At 39.7% G+C, this 20179-nt stretch overlaps 1 protein-coding gene across 8 annotated transcripts in view; it reads left to right on the top strand.

Moving 5' to 3' along the window:
• LOC134348442 (protein unc-80 homolog) overlaps nucleotides 1–20179 on the top strand; it is a 238655-nt gene that overhangs the window by 154584 nt on the left and 63892 nt on the right. For all 8 annotated transcript variants that reach the window (XM_063051833.1, XM_063051834.1, XM_063051828.1 and 5 more), the window contains 7 exons: nucleotides 2075–2261; nucleotides 5085–5216; nucleotides 5367–5510; nucleotides 8300–8400; nucleotides 14468–14554; nucleotides 15507–15690; nucleotides 19473–19567. In XM_063051833.1, the coding sequence (XP_062907903.1) occupies nucleotides 2075–2261; nucleotides 5085–5216; nucleotides 5367–5510; nucleotides 8300–8400; nucleotides 14468–14554; nucleotides 15507–15690; nucleotides 19473–19567 (930 nt within the window). The remainder of the gene's footprint in view (nucleotides 1–2074; nucleotides 2262–5084; nucleotides 5217–5366; nucleotides 5511–8299; nucleotides 8401–14467; nucleotides 14555–15506; nucleotides 15691–19472; nucleotides 19568–20179) is intronic.

Below are 20179 nucleotides of genomic sequence, written 5' to 3'. Positions count from 1 at the left end.
GTCGGCCAGGACAGGCAGGTTTGTGGATCTTGGGTAGGAAGTAGAAACGGGAAGTGCGGGGTGTGGGAACTATAAGGTTGGTAGCAGTGGATGGGAGATCCCCTGAGCGGATAAAGTTGGTGATGGTGTGGGAGACAATGGCCTGGTGCTCATTGGCTTAGTGGGGTCACGATCGAGGGGTAAATAAAAGGAGGTATCCGCGAGTTGTTGCTGTGCCTCGGCAAGGTAGAGGTCAGTACGCCAGACTACAACAGCACCCCCCCTTATCGGCGGGTTTAATAATAAGGTTAGGATTAGTGCGGAGGGAGTGGAGAGCAGAGCGTTCCGAAGGAGTGAGGTTGGAATGGGGACAAGGTGCGGTGAAGTCGAGACGGTTGATGTCCCGTCGGCAATTAGCGATAAAGAGATCCAGAGCAGGCAGAAGACCAGAGCGGGGTGTCCATGAAGAAGAGGAGGGTTGAAGACGGGAGAAGGGGTCATCGGTGGGGGTGGAAGAGTCCTTGCCGAAGAAGTAGGCTCGGAGACGGAGACGGTGGAAGAAAAGTTCTGCATCATGGCGAAGACGGAACTCGCTGAGGTGTGGGTGAAGGGGGACAAACGTGAGGCCCTTACTGAGAACAGAGCGTTCTGCCTCCGACAGTTGAAGGTCGGAGGAGATGGTAAAGACCCGGCACGGATGAGAGCTGGGATCAGAGGGGGAAGGGGGGAGGCTGGGTGTGTCAATGGAGAGGGGAGGGTTGGGGTGAGAGGAAGATGAAGGCTCTGAGGGCCCAGGAGTTGACGGTGGGATCTGAGGAAGACGGGGCTGCGGAGTGGTGGTGGGGGAAGGGGAGACGGGAGTCACAACAGCAGCACATAAAGACCCGGCCTGGAGTTCAAGGCTGGAGTTCCCTAAACCTATGTCTTTTAGTTCTAGATTCCCCAATCCCAGGAGAAAGTTTGTGTGCATTCACCCTCGTGATTTTATAAACCTCTATAAGATCACTCCTCATTATCTTTGATATGACATCATTTTGATGGAGCAGCTCGTTAGTGCTCTTAACTATTTAGCAAAGGAGTTGACATTCTATTGAATACTGTTTTAAAACCAATGTTCTCACGTACTTTCCCCACTTATGGGCATGCTGATGATTTCCCGTCACTCTCCCATCCTCACACTATGCCTCTGCACCATTTGGGATTGGCACAATGGGCCAAAACAAAACTGGCATGGACGTGGTGGGCAGAAGTGCCTGTTTTTCTGCTCTACGACCTTGTCATGGTCGAACTTTGCTCCACTGTTGTCAGATAGGAAAATGCAATGACTTTCCATGCGATTTTTCTTGTGTTTTTTTAAATGAAAATAAATTAATAGCAAAAGGCATGTGGCATATTTGCCTTCAACAGTTGGGGTGTTGAGTATAAAAGTCAGGAAGTCATGCCACAGCTGTATAAAACTGTGGTTGAGCCACATTTGGTGTATTGTGTCCAGTTTTGGGCGCAGGATTTGGAAAAGAGGTTTTACCGAAATGTTGCCTGAATTAAAGAGTATTAGCTATAAGGAGAAGTTGCACTAACTTAATTGTTTTCCCTGATGCGTCAGAGGCTGGGGGGGAGGGGGTGATTCCTGATAGATATATGTGTGGTTATACTGTACTGTATGGTTAGATGTATGTATGGTTATAGAGTCTTGTTAGTCTTTTTTCCCAAAAGTTAGAGAGTACAACTTTCAGGTAAGAGGGTGGGGAGGGAGTGTAAAGGAGAGTTATGAGACATTTTTTAAACACAGACAGAGTTAGTATCTGGAATGTTCTGCTCAGGAAGGTACTGGAAGCAGATACGATAACAGTGTTTAAGAGGCATTTTGACTGGCATGTGAACAGACAGGGAATGGAGAGGTGTAGAGCATGTGCAAACAAGTGGAATTTGTTTCAATTGGCATTATGGTCAGCATAGACTCTGTAGGCTGAAAGGCCTGTTCCTGTGCTGTGCAATTCTATAATCAATGAAATACTGAAAATTATTGATACGTTCTAGAATTGGCTTATATGCAGAATGATTTGTATTAATATCCTTAACTTACGATCTGTTACAGAAATCCTTTTCGGCTCGTGCAGTTTCCCGATCTCATCAGCGAGCAGAGCATATTCTGAAGAACTTGCAGCAGGAGGAGGAGAAGAAGCGACTGGGTAGAGAAGCCAGCTTAATCACAGCCATTCCCATCACACAAGAAGCATGCTATGAACCCATTAACACTCCACCACCAGAAATGGAGGAGGAAGGTAACATCTGTTCAAATCACGAACCAGTTCTTCAGTGATGTTTTGGAGAAAGAAGGCATTAAAAATTGTAATTCTCTCATTATGAAAGATCAGAGTACAGCTACACTACTGTGCCTGGTTTCAATATGTCTCATATAATGGCTGAAAAATAAGAAAAAAAGCATAGGCTTGAAAGCTAAATTGCCTTTGTTTAGCACAATAATCTCTCAAATGGTAAAACATTATGAGGTCATTGAATTGTAGTATTCAAAATCAAGACCAGATTAGAGTCTGTCTTTGTAGAATAGACTTTATGGTGGACAAGGGAGAGGCCCAGAGGATTTTGTATATCTTATGGTGATGTGGAGCCAGTTGAGAAACCGCAAGTTTTATCTTTTCAGAAGGTCATTAGCGTCTTAAAAACAAGCTCCTGGCTTGCAGAATGATTGAAGATTTGTTTCCAATGAATTCAAGAACTTTCAGAATGTTTCCTTTCTCTTAATTGCTAGGCAGAGTTTTTTTGTTCACTGTTTCCCCCAGAATCCATGAACTTATGTGCTGAGTGTATGGATTATCATAGAATTATAATCTGTATACTACTAAAACTCTCATGTTCTGTCTGTCAGTTTGTCTGTTTGTGACCTCCAATTAGTGCAAACGGTGCATTACAGCGGCACTTTTTTTGGCTAAATTGAATTAAAATGTGCTAATTTACAGAATGATGACAAAGTTCAGGGTTATACATTTGTATAAAATTGCTCATTCACAAAAATCACCAGGCTCCCTTTCACCTGAGAGCCGATCTGCCATCATGGAAATTGGGACGCGACAGCCCGCTGCATGTGCACGGCCAACCTTAGCAGCAACACCTACCGGAGCAAAAGGGCAGGGCAGCTCCATTTCGAGGGGTGACATTCTGCTAATCACCATCAGCATGTGCAGGATTGGGACAGATCTAACTGCCACCCATCAATAAGAGATAATTAAATCTTATTGTAACGATGTACTTCAAGACACCCATGAAACCCTTCGCTGCAGTCAGAGGACAGCGGTGACTATATCACGTCCATTTAGGAGAGCACCAACCACATCATCAAGAATAATCAGAATCCTCTGGTGTTACTGCTTCATATCTTCTATCCAGCATTAGGGTAAAAACGATGGTCAGCCTAATTATGCCGCATGGAAAGGGAAGGAGGACATTATGGTCAAGAGATGATGCCAAACATTGTCGGGAAGCGGCAAGGAGAGAGAGAGAGAACAAGAATCGGATGAGGCCAGGGCCGCAGGACTCCAGGAACAGTCAGGACAAAAAAAAAGGATGAGAGAAGAAGAGACAGAGGAGGAGAGGTATGCACATCTCCAGGAACAGAGACAAACAACAACAGCAGAAGAGCTGAAGAGACGGGGGATGAAAGGACTACACGTCTCCTGAATGACAACGAGAGGCACGAGGGTGGCAGATAAACCAGAAATGATACCATTAAAAGTGTCCTTCGTTAAATGAGGAGGAGCTATATTTGCTTTGCTACATGTCGTTCTTCTTTAATAAACTGAGGTTTTCCACTTCAGTTTCCATAGCAAAGTGATACCAATAGCATTCAGGAAAATTTAATATTCATTCTGGTCATATCAGACTACACTACCCTTCTCTCAAAGGGTGCCCCAACGGGTCACCCCACTGTCTAGTTTGCTCATAAATAAATATATTAAGGCAGAGTGAATTTCAAGTTTTCTTAATGTTTTAATATCTTTATATTTGGTTTGTACCCTAATCGTGTGCATCCCAATCTTTATTTAAAATTCCATATAATATTTAAAAGCTTGAGTACAAATTGTGCCTTTTCCTCCTTGGCACACTCATTGTTAGACTTCTTTAAATTGGTTGGCTAGACAGACAGCTTGAGAATATTGCAGTCGCTGAGTACCAGGAATTGAGGCTGACTTTCCTCTACTACATTTCTGTGATTTCTGACATGACAAATAAATCGTATGTGAGACCCTCAGACTCTGCCATGGATGAGGCAGAACCTGGTGAAATGGGTGTGTGGGTTGCTGGGATTGCTGTATGCTCTATTCTGTTTGAATTTGGCCCCCTTGTGCTCCCCTTGGGAGAGATCTGAACTCCCCAATGTTCCTCTGCAAGCCCAAGCAGTCGTGCGCCATGGGTTCTCATGATTTCGTCAGGATGCAACATGTCTTTGAAGAAGTGTGAAAATTTCATTAGAAGTGTTTTCCCTGAAGGATCTTTTACCATGGTAAAGTTTAGAGTGGAGTCCAGTGTTGTGCCCACTGGAGCTGGTTGAATGTGATCAGAACCCTGATGTTGCTTGGGAAAAGGTGTTTGATTTAGTACTTGATCTATCCTATCTGAACTAATCTCTTAGTCCCTTTATTCCCTCTAGGTCTAACTACATAGCTGCCAGCTGAGTGTTCAAATTAGTGTTTTTTTTATTCCAGGCCTGTGAGCATTACAATTCTGAAGCGTAGTCACCAGTAATAAGTATTTTCATACTGCTGGTCCCCAGATATCATTGGACTTCATTTACATCCACAGTAAAAAGAGTTATTTATTACTTTGTAACGTGTCAGTAATGGTTGACAAAACTTTAATTTAGCAAAATTATTTTTGAGAAACATCAGAAAAAAACTGAATAACTATCATCATCTGTTACCACTAAAGTGAATATACAAACGTACAAATAAATGTGTATTGCTTTTTGTAAGAATCTGTTAAACGCACAAGAAACATTATGAACAGATGTGTTGTAATTATACCTTAAAGATGTGCATTTTAATGTACTTATTAGTTTATGAGTCAGAACTTCTGATCTTCTTTCGCAGTTGAGGATGCTGCAAACTTAGCTTCCCGTCGGCTGTCTGTTAGTCCATCCTGCACGTCCAGTACCTCCCATAGAAATTACTCATTCCGCCGAGGCTCTGTGTGGTCAGTGCGATCAGCGGTCAGTGCTGAAGGTAAGCGGCAGCCACCAGTTAACTTGTGGGTGACTAGGAAATAGCTGCATTATTGCTCGTCCTTGTGTGCAAAGATCTTAAATCTTTTAATTCTTCAGTTCTTTCAATTATGGTCTTGTTGAGATTTGTTAGTATCTGTTTTATGTCCAGATGAGGAAGATGCAACAGAGAACACTCCAACACATCATGTATTACAGCCTCCTCAAGCTGTATTTCCTGCATGCATTTGTGCCACTGTGCTCCCGATTGTTCACCTCATGGAGGATGGAGAAGTACGAGAAGATGGTGTGGCAGGTACCTTTTATCATACCTTGGTTGGCTACTCGTTTGGTTTTGAAGCAAACAGGTTTTTAATCTCTTATTAGAACTATTAAAGTTTGTAGAAATTAATATTTTAAACTCCACACCTAACATCATTAAATACTTATCAGTTGGTAGCACTCTTGCATTTGAGTTAGTTGGTTATGAATTATGGACTTCCACAGAATTCATCAAAAAAAAATTGGCAAATGCTGGAAATACGTCCTGTGTCCTAATTCAACTTCTCCTGTGGACAGATTGTCAGAAATTTAAGATTAACCGCCCTGTTTTAGCTAACATATCACCTTTTGTGAAATTCAGTGTCCTTCGGTCTTCACCCCATCATTCCTTTTTCATTCTCTCTATCCCTTCCCCGACTCTGCAATTTGAAACATGTTTGACTAATGGTTTCTCTAGTTAAAGTTCAGGTTTATTGTTATAATAAGTATACATTAACAAGATGTAAATGCCATGAAAATGAGCTTTTTGCAGCAGCCGCGTGGTATATTATAAGATGAGGACAAATGTACATGAACATAAATTTAAATTAACACAGCGCATGTGTGTCTATATATGTGTGTGTGTGTATATATATAAAAGGTCCTCCAGGATGTTGCTTTCATTACTGGACGTTATTCCGGATAGGCTGAGTTTGTTTTCTGTAGAATGAGGGAGGATGAAATATATAAGATTATGAAAGACATAGACAGGGTAGATATTCAAGGTCCTTTCCCCACAGTAGGGGTCTCAAAAACTTCATGTGCTCTGAGTACAGTAGCAACCACATCCATTTGAACAGCAATGTCTTTCAAAGTCTCTTCTGTGTTTTCCTGCTGAAGTGCATGAGCTCAGATGTTTACATATTTCATTCCATTCCATATTATATTGCGTCTCCTGTGTCCGTTTTAACCCGTGTGTATTCCCTGAAGCCTCTTTGCATCTTCTGCACAACCTGCATTGCCACCTATTTCTCCCTGACCAACCGAGTATTTCCAGTATTTTCTGTTACAATTTGACGCAATAACAAGGTGCTGAGGTACTGTTTTATCATGACAATGGTGTTTCCCAGATGAGGTGTTAAAACTTTTCTTTTAGGTAGAAGTAAAGACTCCCGTAGACTATTACATAGAAAAACAAAGCATTTATTCCTGATGTACTGGCCAAAGTTTATTTTAAAATCAATACCACAGAAGTTTCTATGATATGAAACTGTTGTTTGTGGGACTTAATTGTGCATTAGTTTGGTTGTTGCATTTCTTTCCTACAGCAATAACATTACTTGAAAAGTACTCAGTTTAAGCTCAGAGGAACACAAGAATGGTGAAGAACATTTCATAAATGTCTTTTGTTTCTGTAATCACTTGATTATCACTATTTCTCTATTATGCCAGGGATTTTATTTCATTCATAATGTCTTCAAATCTTAAGATACTTGCTACGTTTTCTTAATGAAACCTTTTACTTTTATTTCCAAGAAGTTTAAAATGCCTTAAAGACAGCAGCATTTATTTCTATCAAACTATCTTATTTTTTACCATTGTTGCATCCTCTATTTAAAATAACTACAATTCTTCAGTGATGGAGAAAACCTTTCTATTTGGCAATGTGAATTTCAAAAAAAATGTGCGACAGGTGAATAATTGCCCATCAGCAATGATGGAAAGCATCAAGTTGGATAAGTCTCCGGTACCAGACGAGATGTACCCCAGGCTACTGTGGGAGGTGAGGGAGGAGATTGCTGAGCATCTGGCGATGATCTTTGCATCATCAATGGGGATGGGAGAGGCTCCGGAGGATTAGAGGGTTGCAGATGTTGTTCCATTATTCAAGAAAGGGAGTAGAGATAGCCTAGGAAATTATAGACCAGTGAGTCTTACTTCAGTGGTTGATAAGTTGATGGAAAAGATCCTGAGAGGCAGGATTAATGAACATTTGGAGAGGTATAATATGATTAGGAATAGTCAGCATGGGTTTGTGAAAGGCAGGTCATGCCTTACGAGCCTGATTGAATTTTTTGAAGATGTGACTAAACACATTGATAATGGTAGAGCAGTAGATGTAATGTATATGGATTTCAGCAAGGCATTTCATAAGGTACCCCATGCAAGGCTTATTGGGAAAGTAAGGAGACATGGGATCCAAGGGGAAATTGCTTTATGGATCCAAGAACTGGCTTGCCCACAGAAGGCAAAGAACAGTTGTAGACAGGAAATGGTTATCACAGGAGAGCCCAACTTTAAATGCATGGATGGAAATTACAATGGACATTTAAAAAATGGAGAAGTAACAGCATCTGTTAATCATAAGTTGGAACAATTTGATTCATACTGGGAAAAATGGTTTAACTACATAACACCTCATAGGCTTGATTTTATTTTTACAAATCAATGAATATGTTGTAAAAGAACGATCACTCCCTACTTGTACATAGTTTTCTCCTTTTGCTTGTTCTTTTTTCCTCTCTTTTCTATAGTGTATACCTCAGATAAATATTATGTGGAGATTTGTGGCATATATGACTATATGATATATATGTACAGTATCTGAAATACATCTTATGGAAACGTTTGTTTGATGATGAACTTCAATAAAAAATAAATTACAAAAAGTAAACTTTAAAAAAAAGAAAATGTTGCAAGTCCAAACGCAAGGCATTCCCACTTAACACGGTCAACAGCCTTCGTAATTGGATGTGCCAATGTGTTTCGTTTAAGAAGTAATAGTGATAAAATTATAATTTTTATTGTTAATGTTAGTTGGTATGATATTTTCCTTTTTTTCAGTGAGTGCAGTAGCCCAGCAGGTATTGTGGAACTGTTTGATTGAAGACCCCGCACTTGTTCTTCGCCATTTTCTGGAGAAGCTCACCATCAGTAACCGTCAGGTTAAAACTAAGATTTGTAACGTATTTTGTATCAATTTTGGGTTGTTTCTCAGAATCCTAGCAACTATTTATAATTATTAACCAATTTAATTTTGGGTAATAAACTGGATATTTAAAATAAAAGTACTCTTATTAATGGCCACAAAGTATTGGCGATACTATAGGAAGGATGTAGTTGCACTAGAGAAAGTGCAGAGGAGATTCACCAGCATGTTGTCTGGATTGGAGAATTGTTATGGGAAGGGACTGGATAGGCTGTGTTTGTTTTTCCTGGAGCAAAGGTGGCTTAAGGATGACCTGATAAACGTATATGTAATTATAGGAGGTATAGATGGGGTAGATAATCAGAATCTATTCTAGAAGTATACAAAACAACAGGACAGTGTCTCAACTCAGCTACTTTTCAGAATCAGCTACACCTTTAGCAGAGCATTTGAAGCTCTGTTGCAAAACTGGCATCTAGACAACAATATTGAAAATAGCCTACCTACTTCCCATTGACAAAAATAGGATGTCCATTCTGAATAGTTGCCATATGATCAGCCTGTTTTCAGTCATTACCAAAGAGACAGAGGGTAACATTCTACCCGTAGTAATCTCACTGCTCTGCAGTTTGTCATGCTTCATCCTTTTGGCTGCAGATGTCATGGCAGCCTTGGACCAAAGAACTGAATTCTCAATGTGAGTTGAGAGCAACTACCCTTGATATCATGTTAGTATTACACAGTCCTAATAACACTGAAGTCAATGGGAAACAGTACCCATGAGATGAAATATTGTTTTACATGTAGGAAGACGGATTAAGTACTTAGAAGTCATTTATCCCAGCCACGGAATGTGATATTGGCGTTTCTCAGGTTCAGCATCATTAAGATTAGAAAAAGGGATGTTAATTGAGGATTGCAGGACATTCAGCTCTGTTTGCAACAGCTTATCAAATGAAGCAGTCTACACTTGAATGCAGCAAGACCTGGACACAACATTCAGGCAGGGTCTGAAATTACGCCCTCAGGTGCCAGTCAATGGTGGTTTGCATCATGGACAATTCTAACTGCTTTCCCTTAATATTCAATGTCATCACTGCTGTTGAATGCCACATCCTGGGAGTCACCGCTGACAAGAAATTCAACTGGACCAGTCAATTATAATTGGACAGTTCAAGTGCTGCATATCCAGTCGGCTCACTGCCCAACTCCCCAAATCCATCCTATAAGGGAATGGTCAGGAGTCTGATGATTTGTTCTCTACTTGCAGTGAGTGCAGATCTAACAACACATAAGAAGCTCAACATTATCCAGAACAAAGCAACCTGCTTGATTAGCACCAGATCTGCTACCCTGAAAATTTATTTCTTCTATCACTACATCACTGTCAGAGCACTGGATGCATTGAAAAGTGCATTAAATTTATACATCTCAGTCAAGCAACTCTGACAGCACTTCCCAATCCAAAAGTCTTTATTGACAAAGACAGAGCACAGCTGGTATGTGAGAGCAGCATCATATGCCACTTCACCTTTGATTCACATGTGGTCCTGACTTGAAAAAGCATCACTGTTCGATCTAAATCTTGGAACTCATTACCCAATAGCATCAAGCACCTTTACCAAAAGCAGTACTCTAGCATAACCTCAAAGGCGAGTACTGGCCTTGCCAATTATATCCACATAAACATCTGAAAAAAATGCCAGTCTGTATATCTTGAATTACATTTTTAATCTGTGGGATAAGCTTATTGATTTAATGCTATATGTACTTAGTGTAAGTGTGTTGGTCACTCAAGATCTTCCAGCCAATAATTTCACTGGATGAGGGAACATGGAGAATCTACTTATGATTTTATATTATGCAGAGTTATTTCCAAATTTCAAATAGTTTCATCGTTAACTGACTAATGTAAATATTATCATCTGCATTAACCTTGTCTGAAAATACTTCAGCTCCCTTTTAAAATATTTGCTCTGATCTAACACCTACCATTCTTGGCTTTGCTTAGATGTCATAAAAGTGGAAAATTGGAATTCCAAATTTTCATTCATCATCATCATCAGGTGCCGTGCCCATTTTGAGCTTTGACTGCCATGGCCCACACACTCCTGTTTCGGGTCAAGTGGATCAATTCATTGGTATTCATTTCCAGTTCTCTGGCTGCTGTCTCCATCATCATTTGTCTTTGTCTTCCTCTTGCTTTCTTCCCTTCAATCTTTCCCATAATTACCATGCATTCTAACTCCTCTTTCCTAATCACATGTCCAATGAAGTTACGTTGCCTTTTCATGACCTCATACATTATTTCCCTTTTTGTGTTTGCTTTGTCCCTGACATCCTCGTTAGATATTCGTTTCATCCATGATATTTTTTGCATCCTCCTCAGAAGCCACATCTCTGCTGCTTCAATTCGTTTCCTCATGTTACTAGATATTGTCCAACATTCTGAGCCATATAACATAACTGGATAAATGTAACCTTTCAGTACTCTGAGGCGGGTTGTCATGCCTAGTTTAGTATTGGTCAGTATACTCTTCATTCTCGTAAAGGTGTCTTTTGCCATCCCTATTCTTCTTTTGATGTCTATGTCACACCTGCCATCTGATGTCACCCAGCTTCCTAAGTAGCAAAAGTTCTGTAATTGTTTTATGTCTTCCCCGTTGATTCTCAGCCTGCAGATAGGATTCTCCTTCTTTTTGGATATCACCATGCATTCTGTCTTTTTGCAATTGATAGATAGACCCATTTTTGCACTTTCTTCAACAACTATATCAATTAAGTTTTGTAGTTCTTCCTCCGTACTTGCAATTAACACAGTGTCATCTGCATATCTGAAATTAGTGATGTTTTCAACGCCAAATTTGATTCCCAAGATGTCTCTTATTTTTTGTAATATTGTTTCACTCTACACATTAAATAAATCGGGGGAGAAAACACACACTTGTCTAACGCCTCTCTTGATTTTCATAAACTGACTCACTTCTCCATCTATTCTTACAGTGGCAGTCTGTTCCCAGTACAGATTTCTAATTAGGCGGAGGTCTTTTGAATCTAGATCTAGAGTTTCCTGTAATATTTCAAATAACTTATTGTGCTTCACTTTATCAAGTGTTTTTGTGTAGTCGATAAAACAAACAAATCTTTTTGCACTTGAATAGCTTGTTCTGATAGTATCCTTCACATCAATATTGTGTTTCTTGTACCTTTGTCTTTCACAAAACCACATTGTTCTCTACCTATTTCAGCTTGTATCTTACTTTTACCTCTTGTCATCAAAATTCTTAGAAGTATCTTGGTGATATGACTCATTAAACTTATGGTCCTATGTAATTCATATTCTATTGCTCCAGGTTTCTTAGGAAGAGTGATAAATATTGATTTTTTCATCTCTTCTGGTATTATTCCAGTTTCATAAATGCCATTGTTTAAATCAGTAAGTTTTTCAATTCCATAATCTTCAAGGGCGATAATTTGTTTTGTTACTGCTATCAGGACCTGCTGACTTTCTTCATCTTATTTATTGCATTATGAACTTCAGATTTTAAAATGTTTTTCTTAATTTCTGGTTTTTCACCTCAATCATCTTCAAACAATTCCTGAATATACTCAGTCCATCTGTTCATAATCTCATCTTTTCCATGATAATGGTACCATCCTTTGCTTTCAAACATCCACCTGAAGAACAGAGGAGCTTTTTACCAGTGATATTCTTGATTTGTTGATGTAACCTTTTGGATCAGTAATAGGGGTTCTTTCTATTTGCTCACATTCCTGGTTTAACCATTCTTCTTTGGCTTTTTGACATAAGCTTTTAACTTTTTTATCAAAGGACTTATATTGGATAGGATTTGCTTTCTTCTGTCTCCTTTCTTCCATTAGATTTTTGATTTCTTCTGTCATCCATTTATTCCTTGTGCTTTTTTCTTTTTTAGGAATCACTGACTTTGCTGATTCTACCAAGGCATCCTTTAGAGAGTTAAACTTAATTTCTACATAATTGCTATCATCTTCGACAGATTCTATTTCTAGACTTTGAAATCTATTCCTTACTTCAATTGTAAATTTTTGTCTTAAGTTTTTTTCTTTAATTAATTTTCATTACAAAGGCTTTTATAGGATTTATGTCACAAACCAGACTATTATCAATTAATCATTAGATTCATAATAATGTGAAATGCTATTTCCTGAACAATGTATTTTAGAGATAGTGATGAGCGTATCTCAAAGGCAATACTATCATTTTTTTTTGTTTGTCTTCATGAGTCAGTGATGGCTTCAAATTGGGAACTGGAATCTTAATCACACAGTGAGTCTATTGATTTAATCAGCTTTATTTTAAATGGATCTTCCCACAAAATAGCTTCCTATTAGAACATAGAACATAGAAAATTTACAGCACATTACAGGCCCTTCGGCCCACAATGTTGTGCCGACCACGTAACCTGCTCTAGAAGCTGCCTTGAATTTCCCTACAGCATAGCCCACTATTTTTCTAAGCTCCATGTACCTATCTAAGAGTCTCTTAAAAGACCCTATTGTATCTGCCTTTACCACCTTTGCCGGCAGTGCATTCCACGTACTCACCACTCTCTGTGTGAAAAACTTACTTCCGACATCCCCCTTGTACCTAATTCCAACCACCTTAAACTATGCCCCCTCGTGTTAGCCATTTCAGCCCTGGGAAAGAGCTGTGGCTACTATACGATCGGTGCTTCTCATCATTTTATACACGTCTGTCAGGTCACCTTTCATCCTCCTTTGCTCCAAGGAGAAAAGGCCAAGTTCACTCAACCTATTCTCATAAGGCATGCTCCCCAATTAAGGCAACATCCTTGTAAATCTCCTCTGCACTCTCTCCTTCCTCTAATGAGGTGACCAGAACTGAACACAGTACTCCAAGCGGGGTCAAACTAAGGTCTTATATAGCTGTAGCATTACCTCACAGTTCTTGAACTCAATCCTGCTGTTGATAACAGCCAACACACCAGACGCCTTCTTAACTACACTGTCAACGTGCACAGCAGCTTTGAGTGCCTATGGACACAGATCCCAAGATCTCTCTGATCCTCCACACTGCCATGAGTCTTACCGTTAATATTCTGTCTTCAAATGTGACCTACCGAAATGAACGACTTCACACTTATCTGGGTTGAACTCCATCTGCCACTTCTCAGCCCAGTTCTGCATTCTGTTGATGTCCCACTGTAACCTCTGACAACTCTCCAGACTATCCACAACACCCCCAACTTTTGTGTCATCGGCAAACTTACTAACCCACCTTTCTACTTCGTCATCCAGGTCATTTATAAAAATCACAAAGAGGAGGGGTCCCTGAACAGATCCCTGTGGAACACCACTGATCACTGTCCTCCATGCAGAATACAAACCATCCACAACCACCCTTTGCCTTCTGTGGGCAAGCCAATTCTGGATCCACAAAGCCTCAATACTTTCTGAGTGAGCCTCGCATGGGGAACCTTATCAAATGCCTTACTGAAATCCATATACACTACATACTCTGCTCTATCTTCATCAATGTGTTTTGTTACATCCTCAAAAAGAATTCAATCAGGTTTGTAAGGCACGACCTGCCCTTGACAAAGCCATGCTGACTATCCCTAGTCAGATTATGTCTTTCCAAATGTTCATAAATCCTGTCTCTCAGGATCTTTTCCAACAACTTGCCCACCACTGAAGTAAGACTCACTGGTCTATAATTTTCTGGGTTATTTCTACTCCCTTTCTTGGGCAAGGGAACAACGTTTGCAATCTTCCAATCCTCGACATTTGAGACAAAAGTGCCCATTTAATGTGGGCAATGAAGTAAATAAAATTTTGATTGCCATTTTACGTGGGAGAAAGTTAGAGCAAATGAAAATACTACTTCAAAGGATGCATTGATCGAATCATAAATAGAACACTTTCCAATTGTCAATAATAGACTAATGTAACATTAATAATAAATTATAACGACAGGTGAAATATTTTAACATTTTCAAAGTATTATTTTGAGAATTTTTTTTACTTTATAAATTTATAAAAATCCAATGGTGTTTGCTAAATTGCACTCTTCTTTGAAGGATGAACTGATCTACATGCTGCGAAAACTTCTGTTGAATATCGGAGATATGCCAGCTCAGACATCTCATATACTTTTCAACTATCTGGTGAGTATTAGTGGTGTTACTAATTACTTAGGTATTATTAACCATTCCTAAGCAATAATACCATAAGCTTTAAATATAAACCATCCAGTTCCATTCATGTTGTCACACCATATTCCATCAGGGTATTCTCCAACGGGATGGCATGAACATTGATTTCTCTAACGTCTGGTAATTTCTCCCCCTCCCCCTTCTCTCTTTTTCCATTCTCCATTCTGGTTCACTTCCCATCCTTTCTCTTCTCCTCACCCGCCTATCACCTCCCTCTGATGCCCCTTCTCCTTTTCTCTTCCATGTCCACTGTCCTCTCCTGTCAGATTCCTCCTTCAGCTCTTCACCTCTTTCTCCTATCACCTCCCAGCTTCTTATTTCATTGCCCCTCACTCACCCACCTACCTTCCCCCTAACTGGTTTCACCTATCACTTGCCAGTTTGTACACCTTCTCTGACCCCACCATCTTATTCTGGCTTTCGTTCCCTTCCTTTCCAGTCCCAATGAAAGGTCTTGGCCTGAAATAGCGACTCTTCACTCCACACTAGATGTTGCCTGATTGCTGAGTTCCTCCAGCACTTTGTGTGTGTTGCTCAAGATTTCCAGCATCTGCATAATCTCCTGTGTATGTGATTCACTGTCACATCTGACCTTTTCTAACTGAAATTAAAGCTGTTTTCTTTAATCTAGTGGATTGAGACAGAAGCTGACCAATTCTTCTCAATGAACTTTATGATAGAACTATTTAAACGGCAATAAAATTCATGAAGAATGCTGCAAAATTCATTCAAATGAATTTTGTTTATATATATCAATTATCTACGGGAGAACTAATGATGGTGTGGGAATGAGCATGGCCTAGAAATACACAGGATAGCCTTGCCCTCAGTTGATCAGTTGATTACACAATTTGCCTCCATACTGAAACACGTTTAGTTTTCATCACTTCCTTTTGCCTTGCAGGTTGGCCTGATTATGTATTTTGTGCGCACCCCTTGTGAATGGGGCATGGATGCAATCTCAGCCACTGTCACCTTTCTATGGGAAGTTGTGGTTTATGTCGAAGGACTTTTCTTCAAAGACCTGAAGCAAACAATGAAAAAAGAACAGTGTGAAGTCAAGCTGCTTGTCACAGCCTCAATGCCAGGTAGGTGCACAGCTGCCTAACAAGAACAAGCAGTGACAAATGATGTGAAACATCCTTTTTCTGAATTCTAATTACTTTCAACTATTTATCATTTTTGTGCATTTGCAGAGATCGATTGATTGCTACTTAGCAGTCACAAACTGTAAATTGTGATTTGGTTACTAACATTGTATCAGATTTCTTTCTCTACACTGCTGTCACCTCTTGACTAGCTGCCATTGTTTGATGTCAAGGCGAGAAATTCTTTCCGTAGCTTCAGTTGAGGCTCTGTTGATGGTGATGTCCCTACTAGAAATGGGTCCCTCATAGCAGAAGTTCAGTGTTAGAGTAATGGTGTAAAGATCTGCGGCTGCTTCATTGGAAAACGCGTGTCTCCCTGGGGCTAGATGTTCAGCCGCTGCTGTTCACACTGGTGACATGTGACTGCATTGCTAGATCAAGTTCAAACCCATTCATCAAGTTCGCTCAACGACGACAATGAGACAGTGTACTGAGGGGAGCGAGAGACACACACTGGTGGAATGGTGCAAGCACAACAGATTGAGCCTCAATATTGGTTAGACCACAGAGATGATTTTAGATTTTTAGGAAGGTGTTGGCCACTCATCACTGCACATGCACAGCGCCTGCATTCAGAGAATTAGGAGCACCAAGTTTCTGGGAGACCATATTACAAATGACTCCAACACCTACACTTTGGTCAAGAAACTCCAACAGCATCTTCACTTCCTAAGGATATTGAGGCATGAGGATCCCTCTTCTCCCATTTTTACAGGAGAACTATCGAGAGCATCCTGACCTGCTGCATCACCACATGGTATGGGAATGTCAAGGCATCTGAACACGTACCACAATGGATTGCAAGGTCTGCTGAAAGGATCTCTTCCACTTGTTAGAGATATTTATTAGGAGTGCTGTGTACACAGAGCCCTTAGCATGGTCAATGATCCCTCCCATCCGTCCAACAATCTCTTTGACCCCCTACCATCAGGCAGGAGGTATCACAGCATTAGGACCAGAATGGTTAGGGTGAGAAATAGCTTCTTCCCTCAAGCTGTAAAACTATTGACCTCCCTACCACCTCCCAGGTCTCATCATGTATGAAACACCAGTGGCATTATACTGTTTCCTTTTTAGCTTGTGTCGTATATGTACTTTATTATTTGTGGTCTTAATACTTTATGTGTTGTGTGTGAGTTATATTGTACTGTGTAGTGCACCGTAGTCTGGAGGAGTGTTGTGTCATTTGGTGGTATACATGAGTCCAGATGAATGACAGTAAACTGAATTTGAACTTGAACATGAGCTGAGTGTCTCCTCAGTATCCCCATGTGTCCTGCATATCCTATCCATATTAGGTCCAGCTGAAGCATGTGTGTTCTCAACGGAACAAGCTGTTGATCCCAACAGCAGTACAGTAATATAATTAACTGCTGAAAGATGAATATCCCGTAATCCACTTGTGGGACTGTAAATAAATGGCGGCCCTTGTTCATCAGCTTGAAGTGTTGTTAACACAGGAAAACATCCCTAAGGATTTTAGAGGAGTAATATTTAACCAAATAGGATATCCATTCACATACAGTGGTGCTAGAAAGTTGGAACCCTGCAGAATTTTCTTTATTTCTGCATAAATATGACAAAAATATGATCAGATCTTTGCATGTCCAAAAACTAAATAAAGAGAACCCAATTAAATGCATAACACACAAAAAAACATTATACTTGCTCATTTATTTATTGAGAAAAATGACCTACTATTACATGTATGTGTTGGAAAAAAGTATGTGAACCTCTGGGGTATTGCCTTCTACGAAAGCTATTTGGAGTCATGTTTTCCAATCAATGAGATGAGATTGGAGGTATGGGTTGTAGAGGTGCCCTGCCCTATAAAAAAGACATAAAAAGTCAGGTTACTGACATAGCCTGCTCTTCTCAAGAAAGGTCTGTTTATATACACTAGGCCTTGATCAAAACAACTTTCAGAGGACCTTAGAAGAAGAATTGTAGAGATGCATGAAGCTGGTAAAGGTTACAATAGCATTTCTAAAGACCTGAGTGTTCATCAGTCCACAGTAGGGGAAATTGTCTACAGTAAGGAAACAAATTCAGTACTGTTGCTACTCCCTAGGGGTAGGCATCCTGCAAAGATCACACCAAGAGCACAAGGTGCAATGCTGAGGGAGATGAAAAAGAACCCAAGGGTAACTGCTAAAGACCTGCAGAAATCTCTAGAACTTACTAAAGTCTCTGTTCATGTGTCTAACAAAAATGGTGTTCGGGGAAGGACACCATGGAGGAAACCACTACTTTCCAAAGAAAGCATTGCTGCACATCTCTAGTTTGTGTGATCTTTGCAGGGTACCCATTCCTAGGGAGAGTAGTAACAGTACTGAGCTCAGCACATCACACAAACCAACCTTCCATCCTTGGACTCACTTTACACCGCACGCTGTCGGAGCAGTGCTGCCAGGATAATCAAGGACACGACCCACCCAGCCAACACACTTTCGTCCTTCTTCCCTCCGGGAGAAGGCTCAGGAGCTTGAAGACTCATACAACCAGATTTGGGAACAGCTTCTTTCCAACTGTGATAAGACTGCTGAATGGATCCTGACCCGGATCTGGGCCGTACCCTCCAAATATCCGGACCTGCCTCTCGGTTTTTTTGCACTATCTTACTTTCCCTTTTCTATTTTCTATTTATGATTTATAATTTAAATTTTTAATATTTACTGTCGATTTGTACTCTAGGGAGCACGAAAAGCAGAATCAAATATCGCTGTGATGATTGTATGCTCTAGTATCAATTGTTTGGCGACAATAAAGCATAAAGTAAAAAGTTTGCAAAAGATCACCTGGATGTTCTGCAGTGCCTCTGGGACAAAGTTGTGTGGAAAGATGAGACAGAAGTTGAACTTTTTGGCAGAAGTGCACATTGCTATGTCTGGAGGGAAAAGGGTGCTGCGGCTCATCCCAACTGTGAAGCATGATGGAAGGAGCATCATGATTTGAGGCTGCTTTGCTGCCTCAGGGCCTGGACAGCTCACAATCATTGAGGGACTAATGAATTCGAAATTGTATCAAGACATTTTACAGGAGAATATCAGGGTTGCAGTCTGTTAACAGAAGCTTAATAGAAATTGGATAATGCAATAAGACAATGATTCGAAAGACAAAAGTAAATCAACAACAGAATTGTTTTAAAAGAAGAAAATCCGTGTTTTGGAATGGTTGAGTCAAAGTTCTGACCTTAATCCTATAGAAATGTTTTGAAAGGACCTGAAGCAAGCAGTTCATGCACGGAAGCCCACCAACATCCCAGAGTTGAAACAGTTTTGTAAGGAGAAATAGCCTAAAATCCCTCCAAGCCGATGTGCAGGATTGATCAACAGTTACAGGAAATGTCTGGTTGAAGTAATTGCTGTACAAGGGGTACACACCAGTTTCTGAAAGCAAAGATTCACATACTTTTTCCACAAATACATGCAATTTTGGCTTTTCAAGTTTGTACTAGCTCTGTTTATGAGCAATCCTATTAGCTCCACTTCCCCAATCACTTCTATACTTCTGCAAGTTATTTCAGATACCCAACCAGCTTCTGTCTGAAATACAAATCTGCATGTGTCTCCACTAACCAAATCTGACCCCTTGCTGCTAATAGAAAAAAGATCATTATATGGCACTGAAGTTTATCTTTTTGTAATAAGGCAGTTGCTAATTAATTGCTTAATCTTTATAGCAAAGAATTTATGTCGATGTTGGGCTTTTTGTTACACCAGGCACAAAGACTTTGGTTGTTCATGGACAGAATGAATGTGATATTCCGACACAACTTCCTGTGCATGAAGATACACAATTTGAAGCTGTTCTAAAGGTGAGGAGATATTATTTCAATAAAGAATTTACATTCTTTTTGATCATTGGATTTATCATACTGTATGGTTGTTATATTAAGTACTATATAGTGAATACTTCATTTCTAATGTGTTTTTGTTGCATTAAAAGTGCCTGATACTAATATATGGTATTTACATTCATGTATGTTGTAAGTTTGCTCTATCTTTTTGTGTTTTTTATACATTGATTCCCTTTCGGTTTATACCTCTTAGTTATTTACTTTTAATGTTATGTGTTCAATTTATGTCAATATTTATCAAGTATTCATTCCTTTCCCATTAGATGTTTAGTTACAGCAGTTACTCTTTTTGCTTTTTTTTTACTTTTTGTGTTTATAATACATAAGCACACAAAATTATGATCCTAGCTTTAAAATTTTAAACACTATCATATATTTTAATGGACGGAAAATTATAGTTAAGACCCACATTATTTGACCAAAGATCTCACTGCTGACATTATTCAATTTTGCAGAATTTGCATTTTGGTGAGTACAATTGAATTGAATGCAGTAAAACTGTGCAAAAATTTTGTTATGGTAATTCAAAATTGAGCTTTGGTTTTGATGAAAATATTAGAGGATGACGTG

This window comes from Mobula hypostoma, chromosome 6 (genome assembly GCF_963921235.1).
Source record: "Mobula hypostoma chromosome 6, sMobHyp1.1, whole genome shotgun sequence".
NCBI classification, from domain to species: Eukaryota; Metazoa; Chordata; class Chondrichthyes; order Myliobatiformes; family Myliobatidae; genus Mobula; species Mobula hypostoma.
Note: the sequence above shows the minus strand (reverse complement) of the source record. Positions and strands in the feature narration are given on the sequence as shown.